Below are 23,000 nucleotides of genomic sequence, written 5' to 3' on the forward strand. Positions count from 1 at the left end.
TTTGGCTACCTATAAAGCTATAAGTAGCTTGTAATATAAGTCGTTTTACATGTAAATGACTGTTTGATTTGCTGTAAAAGTTCCACTCATATAAGTGGACTTACATCTCACCCACTTTTACATCATTTCAACTTACAGTAAATTTTGTTGTAAGTTGAAATGCAGTAAAATAAGTGTTATCCACTCACCATTATATTTAATTATAAAAATATTTAATAGAGTAAATTATCTTTAAATTTAATTATAAAAATATTTTTAAGTAATAAATTATAAAATTAAAGAAACATTAAATATTTTTATTATTTAATATTTATATAATTAAAAAATTTTATGACAAAAATATTTTTTTTATTGTAAATATTATATGGTTTTAAAAAATAATTATAAAAAAATATTTTTTTAAGTAATAAAATTAAATAATTATTAAATATTTTTAATAATATAATATTTATATGATTAAATATTTTTTTATGAAAAAAATATTTTTTTATTATGAAAAATATTATAATGTTTTTAAAAAATTAATTATAAAAAAATAAATAAATATTATATTTTTATAATTTAGTATTTATATAATTAATATTTATAATAATTATTTTTATAAATTTAATAAAATTAATTATAATTTTTTTTCAAGTAATAAAATTAAAGAAATATTAAATACTTTAAATTAATTAAATCAATTAATTATTTTTATTTAAATTAATTTTAATGAAGAATATTAATATAATAATAATAATAATAATAATAATAATAATAATAGGTAATGGAGTAATCTCACCAACTCACTATGGCAACTATACCTTTAAACTTACATCAAACCAAATAAGTAAATGTATCATTCTTAGTTACAGCAAACCAAACAATAATGATGTAAGTTGAAATACAACATTTTTACTTACACTGTAATTTCACTTGCAGCACGTACGTGTAATTTTACTTATAGATAACCAAACAACCCCACTAACAACCTCATAGTCTGTATATGTAAGTGTTTGTCTTCAAAAAAGGCAAGTTCAAACTTTAGCTTATATAGAGTAAATGCACGTATGTGTTAAGGTATTAGCTGAATGTTGTGCACGCCCTAACGTGATTTGTCTACTTTATGAAAAAAAAAAAAACTTATATAATACAATTAAGATAATTTAAGATTTTATACACACTCACAAGTAATAAGCTAACTTATTATTATATGATAATAATGGATAGAAGATATATGAAATATCATTTAATCTTTTATATGTATAATTTTTTGTTTAATATTTCATATAATTTTAAAAGTTATATATATATATATTAAATTATAATTCATTCACTTTATTCAAAACACATGTATATATATATATATGTAAATTAATTATATATATTTTGGTTTAATTAATTATAAAATAAATTTATATTTTAAAAATATATTTCTGTATATTTATTTATATCCACACATAACAAAGGTATTTAAGAAACTAAACAAAATTTAAAAATTAATCAAGTGAATCCCACGTCCTGTCCTGTCATTTCCTTTGGCTAACCTTCAAGTTCATGGCAGGTAAAGTCGTAAGTAAAGAAGCATTTATGTTCCCTTGCAAAAAACGAAGCATTTTTGTTATTGCCCAGTGGCTTGCCATCCCAAGAAATAATTGAACAAGTGTGAGTCGTGTCGTGTGACCCACGCCCAAGAATAATAATTATTACTGAAATTCACTGTTCACTTTGTATATCTAATATGCTCTTTCATTCTCATCCATTCATTCCACCCATCAAAATCTTTGTTGTTAGACTTCTTGTTGAGACTTGTTGTTAGACTTCTTGTTGAGACTTGAGAGAGAGAGAGAGTTGCGAGGCAATGGCGATGATAGTGGATGCATTTGCTGGGAAGCTGGTGGAGAGGCTCACAAATGTCATTGAAGAGAAGGCCATCATGGTGTTAGGCGTCAAAGATGACCTCCAAAAGCTTCAGCGAAGGATGAAGAGGATCACATGCGTGCTCAAGGACGCCGAGAAGAAGAAGATCCAAGACGACACTGTCAAATTATGGGTTGATGAGCTGAAAGATTTGATGTACGATGCCGATGACATCATAGATCTTTGCATGATACAGGGTACTGGGCTTTTGCAAGATGATCATCATCATTCTCTGGCTGAGTCAAGTGCTACTGCCTCAACAAGGGTATGCTGGCACTTTCCATTTCTCTCTTGTGCGCGCAGTGCGCGATTTCGCTATGAGATTGCTGATAAAATTAAAAGACTCAATGATAGATTAACTGAGATATCCGAGGATAAGGATAAATTTAATTTCATAACTTCTTCTACATCAAACGATGCATATGTCATGAATGAAGCTTCTTATCTCCATAGTTCCTTCTTACCAGAATCTGACATTGTGGGATGGGATATTAGAGATGCTACCAAGAGTCTTGTTGATTTATTGGCCTATCAGCATGAACAGAAATGCCGTCTTTTTGCCATTATCGGCATGGGGGGCATAGGCAAAACCACACTCGCACAGTTGATATATAATGATTCCAAGATAAATGATGATTTTGTGTTGCATTCATGGATTTGTGTTTCAAAATTCTACACATCAAGGTCTGATTTGCTGAAGGAACTCATAAGAAATGTTGGAGGTACTTGTGGAGAGTCAACCACAGTTGCGGAGCTACAAAAATACTTTGTGATGTCTTGCATAGGAAGAGCTTATTTCTGGTTTTTGGATGATGTTTGGGAGGGAGATGTATGGCTTAATTTAATTAAAAAAATCCAGTAGAAAGCGCAACAACTAAATGTAGAGTCTTGGTCACCACAAGAGATAGAAATACTGCTGTAAAAAAATGGGGGCAATTCACATCCATAATGTCAACAAATTGCCGTTGAATTTTTGGTTGGGAATTATTATGCAAAAAGGTTTTCACAAATAATGGTGAGAGTCGAGAGATATTCAAAGAATGAAGGAGATAGGGATGCGGATTGTTGAAAAATGCGATGGTCTTCCTGTCGCAATAAAAGCCATTGCAGGTGTTCTTGTAACAAAAGATCTAGATAAAACGAGAATGGGAGGATGTACTTAACAACAATGCTTGGACTATTACAGGACTTCCAGAAGAGCTCCGAGGAGCGTTGTACTTGAGCTATGAATCCTTACCTTCAGCTCTTAAACATTGTTTCCTCTATTGCTTTCTTATCCCCTATGATCGTGAATTTTATCTTGAAGAACTTGTTCCTGAATGGATTGCAGAAGGTTTTATAGAAGATAGTGGAAATGTATCGATGGAGGATGTTGCAAAAGGCTATTATAGGGAACTAATTTGGAGGAGTTTCTTACAACCTTCTCCTTATGAAGCTCGTCAAGTGAGATGCACAATGCATGATTTATTTAGAGTTCTTGCTATGTTTCTAGTAGGTGATGAAAGTCTTTTAGGAGATCCTCAAGCAGCACCAAGCAACACTTCTATGATAAAATTACGTCATTTAACAATTTCAAGTAATAGGGAGAGTGTGAGCATTCCACATCTTGATTGCCTTAGAAGACTATGGCTTTATACCCCTCCAAGTTTGGACACACAAGTGATCGGAGGCCTAAAACACTTGCGTGTATTGACCCTTTGTGGAGACAAGATTGAGAATATCCCTGACAGCATTGGGGATTTATTACACTTAAGGCTTCTAAATCTAGGGGGTACAAAAATATGCAAGCTACCGGATTCTTTGGGAAACCTTATTAACTTGCAATTCTTGTTACTCAGTGATTGTGAGTCTTTATACATCCTTCCGAGAAGCATAACTAGGTTGTGCAATTTGAGGAGGCTCAATCTTAAATACACCCCTCTAAATTATGTGCCAAGGGGAATAGGTAAGTTAGAACATCTTAATCATGTGTCAGGATTTATTGTTGAAGACAATGGTGGTGATGGAGAAGGATGCAACTTGGAAGAGCTGCAAATGCTTAAAAACCTCAGTCACCTTGATATAGATAAGTTAGAGAAAGCAAGTAAAAGTACTCCAGTGCTCTTAAACAAGCCTCGCCTCAAAACTGTAATGCTTCGTTGCACGCCCGATAGTGGTGGTCATAATCAACAACAAGAGATGGATGAGATTGTACAAGTCTTTGATGAGTTATGTCCTCCACCAAGCCTTGACGATCTAGTAATTGAAAACTTTTTTGGTGGGAGATATCCACGGTGGATGTTATCAAATTCCTTCAGTACTGCTTTTCTTGAACTGACTTATTTGCAACTTCGTGATTGCGCTAATTGTCCTCAGCTTCCCCAACTTGGCCAACTGCCCCAACTCAAGTATCTAAGGATCAAGGGAGCAACTGCAGTAGTATCAATTGGCCCTGAATTTCTCGGCAATGGAGAACTTGCAGCCAGTGCCTTCCCTAATCTTGAATACTTAGTATTCTTGGACATGATTAATTGGGAGGAATGGTCACTGACTAGTGGAGAAGGAGACAATGAGCATGAATCCAGCAGGCTATTACTCTTCCCCCGTCTCAGGAAACTTTTCATTGACAACTGCCCCAAGCTGAAAGATCTTCCAAGTGGCTTGAATCGGGCTAATATCCCACATTTGTTCATTAGAAGCGCTCACAGTCTTTCAAGGGTCTCTTATCTCCCTGCCTTGAAAGAACTGGAAGTTTATGATTGCCCAATGCTGAAGTGTGTGGAGAAGCTCGAGTCTCTGCAGAGCTTGACGCTGTTTGATCAACAAGAGAATAACACTATTCTCCCTCAATGGCTCATCCTTTTCCTCCTACAACGTGAAAGGCCTCATTATGATCGGTTCATCTTGCATTTGGTGTGCAGTGCCCAAGCATTGCATGACTGTTTGCAAGGTCATAGATACTGGTTGTTACTCCAGCAAGTACCACGCTTCACAGCCTATACAGTGAACCAAGACATGTATTTGAAGTACACTAAAGAACCATATTATTATGAAACCAACATCACTGGTATATGTTATTGACTTTATTACTCATAATGTCTCTACTATCCTTTGTACAACTTTTAAGTGCCTAATTGTTTATCAGAATTATAGTAATTTTATGTCTAATTGGTGGTGGCTTATATATGCAGATGAGGATCAGGAGCATGAAATCCTTTCTTTGAATTAGATCATTATCCATTACTGGTATGTATTCAGTTTGTTTTGAATTATTTATTTAGCTATTTTATGATCAGGAAGTGAGCTCATCGCTAGCTAGATAGCTGGTTCTTTTTGTCTTTAGAATGAATTGTAACATGTGTGTGTTTGTTGTTTTAATTTCCGCAGCCAAAATAATATGTGACTTGATTAAAACTCAAGTTTATAATAACATGATGGTTTCAACTTACTTGAGATTATGTGCAAGTGTTCTTCAATTTTCAAAGTGAGTTGAGCTCATGAAGCTTATGGAGCTCTCTGGAGGGAGAGTGTTCTTGTTTCTTTGTAAGTAATGTAATAATTAATTTTTATTTTCATGTTTACCAATATATATATATATATATATATATGTTTATCTACTGTTGATAATATTAAAATTCCAATTTGATCTTGAGCAGAGTATATTGGTGGATTTAATTATATGATGTGCGACTATGCATACATGCAAGGAATGGTGCTATTGATTGATCCCTCAGTAACAATTCAATCTGATGAAGAGGATTCTCAGGAGAATTTTATGTCTGATTGATGGCTTAATTATGCAGATAATGAGATGTGGACATTTATAATGATTAGTATGTATATATATATATTGTATGACTCATTACATTTCTACTACAAGATAGTTCTTCATATCTTTAGAATTGTGATATGTATGTTCTTGCCGAGAACTCTAGTGCTTTGGTGCAGGCCTAACTCTGGTGGACATATACTACAATATCAAAAGTCTCATGACAATGAATTCCACTTGAGCACTTCATCAGTGTTTGCAAGTGTGTCCATATTGATTGTTCCTCTGGAATGTACCCTGTTTTGTAGCCTATGCAAAGGGCGGAAGCATGTGTTTTAAGTACTCCAAGTAAACATTTTTCTATCAAACAAATCTTGGTGAAAATATATCAATTGGTATGATCCATGAAACCTCTTTGTTCAATTTATTTTTTTCTCTCTCTCATGCCTATATATTGAAAGTGTCTAATTGGATCAAAATTATGATATGCATGCCTCATGGTTGCATAGCTGCTGCATATGTATGTCTTATGTGTATTCATTCAATAACTTTTGAGTTACTTATTTATATAATTTATGATTTGGAATTAAGCGCATCACTTATTTAATTCTATTTTGTTTACCCTGTATTGTTTTTCACAGGTGGAATGGTAGATTAACAAATTTTTATGACAAATATGTGAATTTGTTATTACTCAACTGCATGACATGCTGTTTGAGAGTACAAATCACTTGGGTTCTTCTGAGGCAGTTATATCTTCGCTGATATTTAAGTGTTGGATGTCCAATAGAAACTTCAGAAATTATTATGGAGCATGGCTTTTGTATATGCAATTCTGATGAATCGAAGCTCTCTGGAGGGGAAGGATAGGTTGTTTCTTTGTAAGTAATGTGAGACAGCCTAATAATTAATTCCAATTTCTTGTTCGTATGTTCTGAAAATATATAAATCAGCTGCTAATAATAATAAAACTTCTATTTGTTATTGAACAGAGTTTCGGTGGATACATATTATGCTTGGAATGGCTCAGGTGAACAGAGTACTAGTTTTTGTTTTACTGATTTCTTTGATTTCCAATGTGAGTTGAACTTGAAACTAGATAACCTCCTTGTTTCAGATTAATTAATTTGCACCGTGAGTTTTGGAGATTGATAGAACGGCATGTGAGCTCTTTAATATTTGATTTCCTTTACTCATTTTTGTGAACATACTTGTTTTTCTGAACATTAATGAATGACAGTTTCATACGAGTTAATTATATAGAATGCTTTTTTTCTTTGAAACTCATGATGTTACAGAATATGGTACATATTCTTTTCATTTATGTGTGAGCTGGTGGAAATATCACATGTCAAAATTGAAATGTCTATTTGATATTGAACAACAGAATTGATTGGTGGCTATGCAATTCGTTGGCTAAACTTCAAAACGATGAAAATGAATCCAATGTGCAAGCACATCATGATCAAAACCAAGATACAGCACTAATTCTGGCTCACAACAGAATTGATGAAAAGAGGATTGCTTTAAGTGTTGGTGTTTACTTTGGGGCGGAATTTGTATCTATTACAGAACCCTTTTTATTTTTTATTTTGAAGAGAAATATGGGGAAACCATGGATAAAACTCAAGTCTGGTTGGAAAATGAAATAAAATACCAACTCTCAAGTTGTAGAGGATATATGAAGCTCTTATTTCTTATGTAAGCAAAGCATGAACCAAAGACAGTGTCCCTGATTTTATAGTTGTAAATCTCAATTTTATTTATTTTAATTTTATTTCATTTAGAGATTGACAACAGGTACAAAGATATGTGAACTGATGTAAAGTGCTTGATTGTGAGATGTGTATGTCTCTGTATATATAGCAGGCACTTTGTAAATGTTGTAATCAGATTCCGGCTCAATAGATGGTCTTGCGATATCATATGTTGTGATATATTGATATTAAACTTGAAAAGCAACTAATTTTTTTTTTTTTATCCAAGTAAATTATCATCTGCTTTGGGTTTGATCATCGAGTTTAAATGCAGTACCGCATAGGAATTAGCACATAGGAAATATTAGTAGGTCAAAAGCATCACCCTGAAGTCGTCATATGCATAACACAATAAGGATGTGTTTGGTTGTAAAAATAAGTTGGGAAAATCCAGTTTATGACAAGTTACTTCAACCCCTCCAATCAAACATCCTCCAAAGAATAACTTGGCTATAAATTTTAATTAATTAAATAAGTAAAGTGATTAATTAATATTAAAAATTATTATGGTTATTATTGTTGAGAAATGATGACAAACCACTTTGAGGGTGGAGATGGCGAAAGGAGGGAGAATCAAACTCTCAACCCAGGGCCGTGGAGATGATTATATTATCAATACATATATATCATTAATTGAAGTAATATAAATTAAGTTAAAATAGTTTTTAATTATAATTTCAATCTAACTTTGAATCAACTTGGTATGTAAATTTCCCTCCAAAACAAATTCAAACTTTCAAATACCTAACCTCGTTTATTACAGCTAAGTCCAAACCTGAGCCAGCATCAACTGAGGGAAAGACGAAACCAAGAAAAGATGAGGATTTAGGAAAAGACATAATACAACAAACTGTATCCTTGCGTGCTTACATGCTATGTACAAGAAGCTAACATGCGTGCACATATTTAGGGTTAACAAGAGAAGGCTTATATTTCATATCATTAGAAAGATACTGTTTAGCATAATTAAATATAAAATTTGGTGATGATGCCAAGAGAGAATACACTAGCACAAGAAATTACATTTTCTGCAATGTTACTAGCCTCTACTGCATAGGCCTAGAAAAACAACGCAATTGGGTAATGTTAGAATAACAAATTAACAAAGACCAATAAAAAAATCAGCAAAAGATAAAAAAACCTAAGGTTAAGACATTTGCAAATTATTCAAGACAAGTCATGCAAGAAGAATTATTGACAATGAAGCTTTGCAGGCGTGGAAAGCCATCTCTAACAGATTGATTTTTGGCAACCCATACATTAATCAGATTCTAAATAGGAGACAATAACACTTTCTGCATTTTAACCAACAATAAACAAACAAAAAAAAAACATGGTCCTATAGACATTGTCAATTATGCAAGCTGAACTTTAAAAATTTAGAGTTGTTAATTTGCTTCCGACAGGACCCAATTCCCCATCCCAACGGGGCAGGGTGGGGCTAAAATTCAGAGAATGGGTTGGGGCCATACCGGGATGTAAATCCCTGTTGGGGATGAGGAATCCCTTTCCCAGCCCTTGAATATAAAATTTAAATATTATGTATATATAAATAAAATGTTAGAAAATTATTTATATTAAACAATATATATTATTAAAAGATAATATATTTGATGTATGTATATAGTAAAAGTGACAAAATAGATAAAAAAAAAAATGATCGAAAAATCCTTGAACCAGGGTAATCCTTACGGGGACGGAGATGGGGAAAATTTTTTCCCTGTACTCAGGTTCAATGACGGGTCAAAGATGGGTTTGACAAGTAGGGGTTGAGGCTGGGGAATACATCTTGGTGAATCTCTGCCCTGTTAACATTCCAAGTGAAATTTTCTTTTATCCCCATTTAAGTGCTCAAGAACATTTTGATTCCAAGCCATTTCTTTCAAAGAAGTTCGATAATTTAATATGACCAAAAATGATAAGTGATCCAAATCTCTCACAAATTATGACCTAATCGAATATAGTCAAAAACCCCCATCATGCCACATACCAAGCTATCACTTATATTTTTAACTGATCATTTAGTAATAACCTACCGACACCACGTGAAAAAAATGGAGAAATCCACACTAAAAACCCAAAATATTGTGAAACTATTCAAAAACCAAGCATTTGAGAATAAAATTTTATAATTTTAATATGTATAAATAAATTAGGTATAAATAAATTTTATAATTGATTATTAGTTATATAATTTAAATATTTGTTACACTTCCTGCCATTCATTTGAGAAATAGAAACATAGACAACCAAAACAAAATAAAATTTAATCAATTAAATAAGTAAATATGTGAAATTATACATAAATTTAGGAAGCTAAACAAATAATAATAATAATAATAATAATAAATAAAAAGTACAGAAGCAAAGTATATGTATATATACACAGATCAAATTACATATAAAATCTCTACCTTTTAATTAACAAAGTGACATGCATGGTTAAAAGAGTAAAAAAAAAAATGGTATTTATAAATAATTCCAAATAATGCTTGTATCTTATAATTCTTTAGCTTGATTATTGATATTATGAAAAAAAAGAGTGTTGGATGAACATTAGCCTCAAGTTCTCAATAGGAATGACAAAGCTACATTATGTGATGATTCGACATGTCTTAATTACAAGATTATAAGATAAAATGTTGTTTGGGTGAGCTAGCAATAATTGATTGCCCCCTCCTTCTCTGACATAATGGAAAAAAGACATTAATCGGCATCGATGTCTCTGACATACGTCAATACTGATCCAATTTAGATTCATATTATTCAAAATAAATTCTACAACTGGCCTTTAACAAGCTTTATGATCTGAAATATTGAATTGATCATCACGGCTGCACATGAAAACATACAAGTTATCTTCGTGAGACTCTCAAATTTATTGATGTTGCATAGCTTATTAAATATTATGTTATAATGACATGACTTTTGAAATATTATATTGAAAGAAATAGTCTGAAACAATATGGTATTGGAAAAATTAGTTGGGATAAATATGAAATTGATTAAGCATTAAATTAACCAATTTATTGACCCAATATAAATAAAATAAATTTAAAATTTAAAATTTCATATTAACAAATTCAAAATGATAAAAAATTTAAATTTCATTCACTTTATACGAATTTTTTAAACTATGAGATAAAAAATTTGATCGGGCGGTGGACACGGCAGAGGTAGGGAGATGTCGCTCCACGACGACCTTCGGGTGAAGTGAGAGGCGGGGATCATGGAGGGAGAGGAGGACAAGGAAGAAGACAGGGTTTCTCACGTATGCAACCTTCGGGAGGAGCTCACCGTCTTTGGAGGGGCGACTAGATTCAAAAAAATTAGTTTAGTAAGGTCGGATACTTCCTTCGCTCAAGCGTCGACCCGACCCAAGGGAGCTAAGGGGCGAGGAGGAAGGTCGGTCGGTGAAGGTGACGGCTGAGGATACTCGGAGGCAGGGAATGGGTGACGATTACCAACCGGAGAGAGAAGGCTGAGGCAGCCGTTGGAGCCCTACGGGCTCGAGAGAAGTGTGGGTTCCTCATTAGTGGGTAGCAAACGACAAAGGTCTCCACCCGCCTGTGGGCATTGTCCATCGGAATGCCGACATCTCTTGACGTGTAAACGATGTGGGGTGGGGGGCATATGGCTCGCTGGGTGTTGGGTTGAGTTACCGTCACTTTCGAGGAGGAGAAGAGCTCGACCGCCAGCTAAGGGTCGAAGCTCAACTGTGGGGGCCTCCTCGACTGAGCATCAGTCTATAGTTGTGAGAGGAGGAGTTGATCGGCTTCATCCTTTTCTGCAAGTGAGCAATTGTGCTTGTTTGTATTCATTCACAGGGGTGCCTTAAATAGGCTTACATGTTACATATAAAGATAACGTACAGAAGTGGAAGCGGAAGAAGAGGATCTACGATCCTAGAAATGCGCCCACTAACGCATGCGTTGAGGCTTTGTGTGACTAGATTGTGAAACGGAAACAACTTGCTGACACCCCTCCCCCCCGGCCAACCATAGCATCTGCAGAAAAGATGTGAAGGCTGGATCGAAATTCATGAAGTAGACTCGTCGGCAAACCTTTAGTGAATATATCTGCAAATTGCGTTGTTGATGGCACATGTAGTACTTTGACTTCGCCGAGAGAAACCTTATCCCCTACAAAATGAAGATCTATCTCAATGTGTTTGGTTCTATGATGTTGCACGGGATTGCTGGCAATGTACATGGCACTGATATTGTCACAATAGACGACTGTAGCTTTCGATGGTCACTAATGAAGATCAATAAGTAATTGACGAAGCCAGCAGGTTTCAGCAACAGCATTGGCAATGCCTCGATATTCAGTCTCGGCACTCGAACGAGAAGTAGTAGGTTGACGTTTAGATGACCATGACACAAGATTATCCCCAAGATATATACAATAACCGAAAGTTGAGCGCCTGGTATCCGGGTAACCAGCCCAATCCGCATCCGAATAGGCCACCAAGTCAGTAGAGGAAGAACGAAAGAGCTGTAAACCAAAGTCAAGAGTTCCATGAACATAGCGAAGAATACGCTTCACAAGATTCATATGAGCATCACGAGGATCATGCATGAAAAGACAAGCTTGGTGAATGGCGTAGGAGATATCGGGACGAGTAAGAGTTAAATATTGAAGAGCCCCAGCTAGGCTTCGGTAGAGAGAGGGATTGGGAATTGGTTTGCCGGATGAGGAGGAAAGTTTAGACTTTGTGTCTATTGGAGTCGCACAAGGATTACAATCGGCCATGTTAGCACGTTCTAGGAGATCAAAGGCATACTGTTCTTGGAAGAGAAAAAGGCCAGATTGGTTTGGTGTGACCGAAATGCCGAGAAAATGTTTAAGAGAACCAAGATCAGTCATTGCAAACTCATGACGAAGGGAGGAAATAAAGCTAGTAAGAAGAGTAGAAGAACTAGCAGTGAGAATAATGTCATCAACATAAAGGAGAAGATATGCAATGGTAGAACCACGGGAAAACACAAAAAGAGATGAGTCGAATTTGGATGCCACAAAACCAATAGATCGTAGAAAAGAGATGAAGCGAAGAAACCAAGTGCGAGGTGCTTGTTTGAGACCGTATAAAGACTTATTAAGACGACAAACATGAGTAGGTTGAGAAGAATCAATGAAACCAGAAGGTTGCTGAGAGAAAACTGTTTCAGAAAGGTTACCATGAAGAAAGGCGTTTTTGACGTCAAGTTGATGTATGGGCCAAGACTAAGAGATTGCAATGCTGAGAACAACACGAATAGTGGTGGGCTTGACAACGGGGCTAAAGGTCTCATGATAATCAACACCAGCTTGTTGCGTGAAACCGCGTACCACCCACCGAGCTTTGTAGCAAGACAACGTGCCATTAGGATTATATTTGTGCCGAAAAATCCACTTCCCTGTAACAACATTAGCAACTGCAGGACGAGAGACAAGAGTCCAAGTATTGTTGTTCATCAAAGCATTATATTCATCAAGCATGGCATTGTACCAGTTAGGGTCTTTAAGGGCATTACGATAGGATGTAGGAATAGGAGAAATGGATTGTGTAGTAGAGAGATTGAAAATTTTCTTAGGGAGAAAGATCCCTGATTTTGCCCCTGTTCGCATGGGGTGTTGGGTGGCTAGGGGATGCGTGGGGCAAACAGCAGGAGAGGGCATGGAAGGTGCACTCGGGTTTTCAGGTTGCAGTGAAGCTGGTAAGCCTGTAGGTGGTTCTTCAGGCTCGGTAGGAGTGTTCTCGAGTTGCACAGCCGACTGAATTGGCTTAAGTGATGTCATGGCAGTCGCAAGGAGATGCATTGAATGTAAGAAGGATAGCACATTGGGATCTTCGGCAGTAGAGGAAGGCAGCTGTGTGGCACCTGTTTTAGCAAAGGGAAACGTGGTTTCATCAAAAATAACATGTCGGCTTATAATGATTTTGCGAGTACGGATGTCAAAGCACCTATAGCCTTTATGCTCATCCGGATAGCCAAGAAATACACAAGGTGTGGAACGTGGAGCCAATTTGTGGGGTGAGGTGTCAAGGAGATTAGGAAAACACAAACATCCAAACACTCTAAGGTGATCATAATGTGGTGGACATTGGAATAAAAGATGATAGGGAGTGAGGGAGTGGAACACTTTGGTAGGTCGCAAGTTGAGGAGACAGGTAGCTGTGTGAAGAGCTTCAACCCACTAAGTGGAAGACATGTGAGCTTGAAAAAGTAAGGTGCGAAGGACATCATTAATCGTTCGGATCATACGTTCAGCCTTTCCATTATGTGGAGATGTATGTGGACAAGAGAATCAAAAAGAAATTCCGTGGGAGCTTGTAAAGGTGCGTAGAGTTGATTTGATTAGACCGATCTCCAAACGAGAAGTCTATCAAACGCTTAATTCTATGCTTCGAGGCAAAAGTCCGGGTCTTGATGGTTTTAACGTGGATTTCTACATTTTCTATTGGAACATTTTGGGAGACCATTTTTTTTAAAGCGGTTTCTTATTTTTTTCAAACCTATAATCCCCCTCCCCCTTAGGGTAAAACTTTTATTGCCCTTATTCCCAAAAAAGGAAAATCCTCTTTCTATCCCTGATTTCCAGCCTATTTCTCTCTGCAATGTCTGTTATAAGGCTATTTCAAAAATCTTGGCCAATTGTCTTATAAAAGTTTATCCATAAACTTATCGGTCTTGAGCAAACGTGTTTTCTCTCTGGTTGTGGCTCTTCCGATAATGTTATTGCTACCCAGGAAATTGTTCATTCCATTGAGATTGAGTTTCTTGTCCCCCTAGGATACTCATTAAAATGGATATAAAAAAGGCATTTGATACTGTAGAATAGAACTCCATCATTGCTACCCTCTGAAGAATGCTTTTCTTGGATCTCTAGATCTCTTGGATATTCATCTGCCTCTCCTCAGCTTCTTTTTCTTTTTTTTTGAATGGTCAAAACTCAGCTTGGATAACCAGTAGTAAAGGAATAAGGCAGGGAGACCCTATCTTTCCCTTTCTTTTTCTCCTGGTTACCCAAAACCTGTCTGCTATTCTTAAAAAAGCTCTCTCGTTAACACTTGTTCCTGGTTTCAACTCGTCTCTTTCTCATAATACCAACCATCTCATGTTTGCCGATAATCTCCTTCTTGTCACTAAAGCCTCTCATAAAACTGCTCAAAGTTGTCTTATGTGTCTTAACCTTTACCACTCTATTACAGGCCAAAAACCTAACCTCAGGAAATCTGCAGTCTACTTTCCTTCTTGGTGCAACAATAAACTTGCAAATTCAATCTCCCACATCCTAAGTATTAATTAGGGTTCTTTCCCTTTTAACTACCCGGGTATTCCTATTTCCACAAATAGGATTCTTACCTCTCACTTGAATACCCTAATTAACAAAGTTCAGCGTAGCATCAATTCTTGGAATCATGCTTCGATCTCCACTGATGGCAGAGTTATTATTCTTAACAGTTCCATCTTCTCTCTTCCTAACTATTTTCTTTCTGTTATGAACCTTCCTAATTCAATCCTTGATCAAATCTCCAAACTTGCTAGAACTTTTCTTTAGAGTAATGCAGCAATGGTGGGGGTTTCCACACTATTAGTTGGACAGTTACTACACTCAAAAGAGTCTGAAGGGGAGGGGGGCTAGGACTTAGGAATCTGAGGCATGTCAAGCACTCTCTTATGACCAAGAATATTTTGTCTTAAACTCTTATAATAAAATCTGGGTGAATGTCTTTAAGCTTAAATATCCCAATTGGAATCCTTAGGACACTGACCCTTCTCATCCTTTTTTTTGGTTTTTTAAATCCATCTCTCACTCTGCTTTCTGTTTGTGAATGAATTTTAGAATTGTGTATGCAAATCCTCATTGTCTGGATATGTGGAAGGGCCCTTGATTTATGGATCTGCCTATTGTGAGTAAACCTACTTTCCTCAACATGTCCATTAACTTTGAGAACCTAGTTTTCTCTGATTTCTTAGTGAATTGCAATTTTAATATTGAGTTTGTTCTTAGCATATTTGGCCCTAATATGGGTTAGGATTGGATCAATAGCATTAAGATTGATTTAAATGCTCAAAATTACTGGTTTGGGGCCTCATTCCCTTAATAACTCCACAGCTTCTGTGGTTTATGATCATCTGGTTTCCTGTGACCTGCATCCTTGGTCTAGCTGGGGCCACATTTGGAAATTATGTGTTTTTCCTAGGACTAAAATTTTCGTTTGGAAGCTAGCTCATGGAAGACTCCCTACTAGTGCCTACCTTTATGATTTAAATATTGGTCCTAGAACCCCTTCTTATTTCTGCAGTTTGGAGCCTGAAACTACTTCCCATCTCATTTGGAACTGCAGTAAGATTATTCCAAGTTGGGTATCTCTTTTGGTTGCCCTTAATCTGGATACTAACCACTTTGTGGATTTTAGTTCTTTTGCTTGGCTCACTTGTAGATTCACCTCCAAAAACCTTGTTGCCTTCATCAAAGCACTTGTTGCTACTACTGCCTGGATAATTTGGAAAGATCGCTATAATCTTGTCTTCAAAGGATGGGCTCCTAAGTTTCATTCTAATTTTTCTAGAGCCTGGTCTTACTGCACTGACTACTTCAATGCTATTTAGAAAAACCACAGGGAGTTCTCTAACCCTTCCAGCCCCTCCTCTTTGATTAATCTTTATACTGATGCTTCTTGGATTGATCTTATGGTGTGTAGTGGCCAAGGATTTATTACAACCACTAACTCTGGGTTTATTCTTATTGTAGGTTCACTTGGATTAATGACTGATTCACCCATTACTACTGAGATTGTTGCTGTCAATTTTACTTTAGATAACTGCTTTTCCAGAAGTTGGCTTCCAAATAAAATTTTCTCTGATTATCCAGGCATCGCTCATTTGTTGAAGCACTTTAAAAATTGTGTAGCTTGGATCTTGAAGCCCGATATTGACTCCCTCCATTTGAAGTTGAACACTTCTCCTTGCTCAGACATCATCACTATCAACCTTGAAGATAATCAAATTGCTGATGCTCTTGCAAATCATACCATATCTCATTCACAACTTTCTCTCTACTTCTAGGGCTTAGATCGTCCCTGTTGGCTTCAAGAGCTTTGCCGAAGTTCAAATCTTTCTTTTTTATTTTTTCGTTTTTTCCTTTCTTAGCTTCTTACTCTTTTGATAAAAAAAAAAATCCATGGATTCTCACAGAGTTCATCATTTCAGACTACTCAACCTCATTCCACTCATTCCATGAGGTCATTGCGGACTGCTGCTACTTGGGTTAGGCCTTATAATTCTGATGATGGGCATTCTAGGTATGACATGAATAATTAGTCTTGTTCTCGTAAGTTATTGGATTTTTCTTAATAACTTGTTGAGTAATGCTCATTCATCACTGGAATATTTCAAGCCTACTCTTATTATCTTATATCTTGGATAGTGTGCAATTGCATGCCTATTCTGTGGCCAAAATTCCAAATTAGTATAAAAATCTTCTTCTCGTCTATTGGATGGTATCTTATATATATATATATATATATATAAACTGACACACTGGGCCTTTTCACATTTTTGCCTTTATAATTACTAACAAATACATTGGAGTAATCATTAGAGTTATTGGTGAAAGATTTGCATAATTCTTATGTAAAATAAATCATTTGTTGCTCTTATGTTTCATTTCAGCACAACATTTAGGAATAATAGTGACATTTGTGATAATAGACGGGTGGGTAGTAACTATAGCATGAGTTGGTGATTCTCTTTGCATACTAGAAAATGCAGAAGGTTTTGTTCATTTCCTCTCAAAAGATCATCGTCTACAATTTAATAAAAAATAGTAAGCAATACATGTTTAGTTTCTGTTATTTTATTACAAACTTTTTTGGTTCACTAAATTTATATTTCAATAGAGTGGAACTTCTAATAGCAAGCGGAGTTCAAGTTAGGCGTCTTCATATTGTTGGTGGTACATAAGTATGAAAAAATTCTGAACTTCACATCATAATGTTAGTTTCCCGTCTTCTATGATTTTATCATATATCGGTTTTAAGGTTGGCCCTCTTAGGTGTTGGCCAGGTGGTTTATTTGTATCAAGAACAATCGGAGATCTAAATGCTAAAACTGTAATTGTCCCTAAAAAAAGCTCAGAAAAGAGTGTTATATTCTCATGAAGTAGTAAAGCAAGAAATAGTAAGGACCTTCATCCTACTTTGCCACGTTGTTAGTGCCAAGTTAAGTGACTAAGAATGTAAGGCCAGTTTTCGGAAATGATTGGAGGAATTCAATGCTCTTAACAACAGGCAAGCTCCTACCTTTCCATAGAGGAATATATACTTGAGAATAATTTTATTCAACATAGATAATTCATGATCATTCATACTTTTGCTACTTTTGCCATTTTCTAGATTGAGCATGAAACTTGGAACACTAAACAACCAAACATTTTGAAACACACCTTGCATGTGTGTACCGCAAGTGCACGGGTTGTCAAAGTAATAAAGTACCCCGGTGAGTGGATAGTCGTATCCACTGGGAATAGTGCTTGGAAACACAAGTATTGCTATTTAACTATAGTGAAAATGATTTAAGGGTTGTGTGAATAATATCAATGGAAATAAAAATAAAGAAAAGAAAATAGAGCGCAATAGGAATAAGGAGAGGTAATTGATAGAAAGATGCGGCACCCGGACATTGCTCACCCTAGGACTATTGTTTCAAGTGCAAGACTAATCATTATGCCTCCTAACTGATGTTAAATGAGTCATGGAAATCTAAATACACACGGTCCCAAACCTAAGGTCAACCGTGACTAACCCCACACTATGCCCAAGCAGAAAAGAATACTCTCGGCGCCTCATACTGTGTAAGGTTGCTTAAAGCTCTAGGGACTCCAAGTGATCAACTCTATTCCCTAATATAGATCTAATCCTTTGGTCCAGATGAAAGACCCCAAGTCACAATTAAGCCCCAACACTATGGATTACTTCAACACTTCACTCTGTTGCTTACGCAACTAAGCCCTAGTAGAGTTTGTCTCTTAGCACTTCACTCTATCGTGACCACAAAGAACTCTTGGAACATGGAGGTAGGATAAATCACACCGGAAAGGAAAGGGGACGTTCCTCTACATCTCGACTCACCCTCTCAACCCTCTCCAACCTTGCTTTGTCTAATCCTAATGAAGTGTCACTCATTCACAAGGATTACCAACATAGATTCCCAACCCTAATGTCACTGTAAGGGAAAATCAATTCAACAAGCATTCAAGGATCGAACTCAATTAAAACATCAATTAAAGAAGCATAATAAAGGTCAATGAAACAAAATCATCCTAGGGTTTACAAGTCCAAACACCCACTAGGGGTTTAGCTCTCCATGGAGCAATACACAATCAACAATGAAATCGAAAGTAAAAGAGTGGTATCCATAGATAAAACCCCCTTGTAGTTTGTATCGATGGACTTGTGGAGTCACCTCGTCTTCTCCAAGGGTTCCCTTGTCAAGCCTAGGGCACACCTCGCCGATTTGATGCCGATGAAAGCTTCCCCAATAAATCTCCTCCAAAGGAATGCGATGTCAAAGGCCGTAGAACTGCTCCAAAAACCTAGCCAAAGCCTCTTCAAACCCTAGCTATAAGCGCCTCCAAAGGTCGACAAAAGATGGAAAAAAGTTCCAAAGAATCCTCAAAATGCGGTATTTATAAGGGCTAGAATCGGGTATCCACACGGCCATGTGGATTTCCATAACTCTATTTTCTGCAAGCAGTGAACAGTAATTGCTACATCTATTTTGTTGCTACAGTAAAATGCTACGGTGCTTCGCCAAAATGCTCCCGATTGCATTCTTTTCATCAAGGCCACATGAATGGGCACACATCTATTCGGTAGATAGCGTAGTGTCTTCAATGAAACCACATTAATGGAGCTCTTGCTAATGTTGCACAAGTCAGGATATATGAGTGTGACTGCCTTTGTGCCCCCTCCATATTGTGTATTCACTTGAGCACAACGGAGGTTGGCACACACCCAAATATTTTTGAGTACAACTTGCGTCTTCACGTTTGTTCAATGCATAAAAGAACACAAATACACATGCATAAGCCATAAAATCTAATAAAAGTGATGCTTAATGTAAGAAAAGAATACTTCGTATTACTTATACACAAGCACTTATCACATTTGTTGATGAGATCAACCAGATGGTTTCACAATTCAATTTATCAATTTGCACATGATTTCTTACGTCTCTGCATAACTTAAATAATATGTTATTCTTTTTTATCTGACATTATCTATTGATACTTCTTTTGAGCTTTTCTAGGTGTAATGTAGTTATGGTGGAAGAATTTACTCTAAGAATCCTTCTAAGAGCTACAATAGTTTTACTGTTTACCATCCCACATCTATCCTATGTTGTTTATTATCATAGTAAATTCATTTTAATTTTTTGGCATTTAGATAGATGGTGAATATGAGTGCTGATCGTAAAGCTAAGCATCTTGTTCAATCCACAAAAGCTCACATAGAGTTTTTGGTAGCATTTCAGGAAGCAACCACGGTTGAACCTACTGATCCAGCAGATAAAATATCCAAGGGCACAACTTGCTGTGAAATTATGCCAAATTTTGAGTGAGGCAGCTTGCAGGTAGTTGTCACAATGTTTTTCTAGTTGTTCACTTGAATGGACCATGAGTTTGGAAGGGAGATGGTTGTGGATATTTATGTTGTTTTAATTTTCTTTGAAACTGAAAGACCAAGAATCTTAATAAAGAATGCTATTGTGCTTCATTTATTTTCATATATTTTTGGTAGGAAGCTACCCCTGCCAATGTGAGTATGCCTTAAAAATTTGACTTGATGCATTGCCTGCTTTCTGTTTTGGTCAGATTCTATTTTTTTTTATGGCTGCAATGTTCTTCATATATTTGCCTTCTTTCTTTCTAAGACTAGTGCATTGTTGGATTATTTGAAATTATAAGTTGGGAACGTAACAAGAAGTTATTACTTTACTTTATTTTCTTCATATAATTTCTTGAATAATCACTAAACTTTACTTTATTTTCAAAATGATCATCAAAGTTCAATTTGAATCAAAACAGTCATTGATTTTTAATTTGTTTTCACTAGTGGGTCATCTGGTTGTCTCCCACCAACCCTTTTATGATGTGGCCATTAGAGAAGGTCACTCATTAGTCCACGTCATTTGAGTGCTCCATGTTAGCCATGACCTTCCATTCGCACAGTAAGGAGGCTACATCAGCACCGAACATCACCATCTTCGAGGAGCACATACACTGCCATAGAAGTTGGTGATCATTGACTTCTCCGCAAACTAGTCTGAAGATTGCTTGGACTTCCATCATTAGCTCAAAAATGAGGAAGGAGACAACTGAGTTTTGCAACCTCTAATGCGATCAAGCAGATGAGTTTGCATCAAGTGGAGATGGCCATGAACTGGGAGAAGTAGGCACTAGGAGATGAAGCTTCAGAGTACTATAAGGATTATTTTCTGAAAACCCTAGCATTAGGGTTGTTTATAGTTTACATTGTAATGATGATTTTAAGATTTAGGGCTTTGTAAGATATTTTTTTGTTTTATATCTAAGGAGTGTTGGTCTTGTTTGGTGTGTTATACTAATTGGTGATAATTTTGTGATGTAATGTCTTCTAAAGCATGTGCGTACTGAGGAGTTGTCCCCTCTAATGTAGTTCCCAACTTAAAAAATGTAGAATATGATGAATTTCTTTGATAAGTTAAACTTTGATGACTAAAGGTGTACATAAAGTAATAAAGCAATTTAAAGTCTTATATATAATGGGTTTAGCTATGTCAGGTTTGAGAATTTGAAGAAATTTGTGCCCAAAAAATGTAGATGATGATGAACTTATTACATTTATGAAGTTCCAAGAGAAGTATGTTTAAGTTCTTTTTAGAATTGATATTAGGAAGGAAGCGACCCAGTTTATTATGAAGGTGTGTTATTTTGCTTAGCTGTATGAATGTCATGCATTTTATTTTAAGTCATGTTTGGTGTTTGGTTGCAATCCTGTAAAATGATTTTCCTTTATTTTAAATTAGTCTAGCCCTAGATGCACTTGTTCTGCTATGTGGTGGTGTGACACCAGCAAGTGCACGGGGTCGTCATGTAATACCCTCTCGTGCAAGCATGAGAGGGTCATATTCCCAGGGCCCAAGGAGCTACCCTTACTTCCTCTTCGCATGTTATCTAACCTACAGATTCAATTGATGTGTTCTAAACTACAAAAAAATAGAAAGAACTCTAAGATGGATGCCTACAGTTGAGGTAAATCAGGGGGTAAAATCAAGGGATGAAGCTGGTCCCGGATATGGATTCCCCTAGGGCTACTAAAGTGAGTAGGATGCTAGGTCTACGGTGCAACTAGTGGTTTGGACAGAGAGATTCCTAATATAGGTTAACCATATGGTCACAACAATTGACCCCTAATCCAATACAAGTATTGATACAGAATTTCGTCTAACCAAATTCTCTAATCAAACTAGGTCCAACCTAATTGTTGGAGGGGGCACAAAATACCTGATGGTCACAGTGTATTTATACATGTATCCCTTCCAAGCTAGGTGTGTCTAGTATAAGGGCGATGGTCAAGTACAACCTAGAAATTAACATACAGAGTTCTCATGAGTATCAATACATCAAAGTGCACCAAGCTTGAATCTCAAACACACCAAATTCAATAGAAAAGATCAAAGCATCAAACTATACAAGTTCACCCCAAGGTTCACCGACATCCGGTGACCTTGGGGTTTAGTTGTTTATACTAGCAAAATACATGATAAAATCCACAAAAACAACCAAATAAAACAACATGAAACTCCCTCAAGTGGTGAATGCGGATAAACAAGTCGAGGAGAACTTCTAATGACGTAACCAAAGGGGTGACTTCCTTGCCCTCTACAAGCTTTTACGATGGGAGGTGAAGGGAGATCTTGCCGAATCTTGCTTCTTCCTTCAGTTTCTACGCTTAATAATGTCTTCTTGTATCTTTTTTACCCCATTTCCTAACTCCTTTGTGCTATAGTACTGCTATAGTGCCATGGCTCTAAAAGGCTATTTTTAGTGTCATTTTCCTTTTTATTTGCGTTGTTGAGCTCACCTAGGTATCCTCGAGATCGATTACATAAATAAGACCAATTAAGCAACAAAACGACAACAAATCATCAATTTTATACATGAATAGTATGATAATTATACATATAGAATACACACATTTAGGCGTTTATCAAAAATTCCCACAATTAAGTGTTAGCTTATCCACAAGCAAACAACCATGAAGAATAGGGACAAGAAGATATACTGCTAAATGTATGAAGTCAAGCTCAAAAGTAAATAACTCCACAAGCACAAATAAAAAGAAATCAAGATATTGAGTTGTTCTATGAATAACCAAGTAGAAAAGTAGTCTTGCTTTTGTCTAAAGTGCTCCTAAGAGTGTGTGTAAACTTCCAACCTCATCCTCCACACCCTGGATTACATAAGGGTGCCCATTCACCCTACTCACAATGAAAACTGGTGTTAGAATTGCTAAAGACACATCCTCAATAGTCAGTTAAGAGTCCCTTGGTTCCTAAATAAAA

General features: G+C 36.1%; 2 protein-coding genes across 7 annotated transcripts; both read left to right on the forward strand.

Moving 5' to 3' along the window:
• Positions 1–1,754: 1,754 nt before the first annotated feature.
• On the forward strand, positions 1,755–2,655 carry LOC120273556 (putative disease resistance protein At1g50180). The gene is made up of 2 exons (XM_039280192.1): positions 1,755–2,164; positions 2,367–2,655. Exons 1-2 carry the CDS (start codon positions 1,841–1,843, stop codon positions 2,481–2,483), a joined length of 441 nt encoding a protein of 146 aa, XP_039136126.1. The 5' UTR covers positions 1,755–1,840; the 3' UTR covers positions 2,484–2,655.
• Positions 2,656–2,929: 274 nt separating this feature from the next.
• Positions 2,930–7,433, forward strand: LOC120273553 (putative disease resistance protein At3g14460). Of its 6 annotated transcripts, none has more exons than XM_039280189.1 (7): positions 2,930–4,945; positions 5,070–5,124; positions 5,266–5,421; positions 5,535–6,528; positions 6,640–6,677; positions 6,765–6,810; positions 7,035–7,433. In XM_039280189.1, the coding sequence occupies exons 1-2, from the start codon at positions 3,262–3,264 to the stop codon at positions 5,105–5,107; spliced, it is 1,722 nt and encodes a 573-aa protein (XP_039136123.1). In that variant the 5' UTR covers positions 2,930–3,261; the 3' UTR covers positions 5,108–5,124; positions 5,266–5,421; positions 5,535–6,528; positions 6,640–6,677; positions 6,765–6,810; positions 7,035–7,433. The 6 variants fall into 6 exon arrangements, with proteins under 6 accessions (XP_039136123.1, XP_039136121.1, XP_039136122.1 ...); XM_039280187.1 differs by lacking the exon at positions 6,765–6,810 and having other exon boundaries at positions 5,535–6,042; positions 6,289–6,528; XM_039280188.1 differs by lacking the exon at positions 6,765–6,810 and having other exon boundaries at positions 5,535–5,711; positions 5,827–6,528.
• Positions 7,434–23,000: the final 15,567 nt, after the last annotated feature.

Source organism: Dioscorea cayenensis, chromosome 12 (assembly GCF_009730915.1).
Source record: "Dioscorea cayenensis subsp. rotundata cultivar TDr96_F1 chromosome 12, TDr96_F1_v2_PseudoChromosome.rev07_lg8_w22 25.fasta, whole genome shotgun sequence".
Lineage (NCBI taxonomy): Eukaryota > Viridiplantae > Streptophyta > Magnoliopsida > Dioscoreales > Dioscoreaceae > Dioscorea > Dioscorea cayenensis.

Bases quoted from the DNA above. Each gene is read 5' to 3' on its own strand.
- LOC120273556 (XM_039280192.1), top strand. From the start codon at position 1,841: ATGGCGATGATAGTGGATGCATTTGCTGGGAAGCTGGTGGAGAGGCTC. The intron at 2,165-2,366 runs GTATGCTGGCAC...CCTTCTTACCAG, and splicing joins GTGCTACTGCCTCAACAAGG to AATCTGACATTGTGGGATGG.
- LOC120273553 (XM_039280190.1), top strand. From the start codon at position 3,262: ATGGAGGATGTTGCAAAAGGCTATTATAGGGAACTAATTTGGAGGAGT. The intron at 4,946-5,069 runs GTATATGTTATT...TTATATATGCAG, and splicing joins TTATGAAACCAACATCACTG to ATGAGGATCAGGAGCATGAA.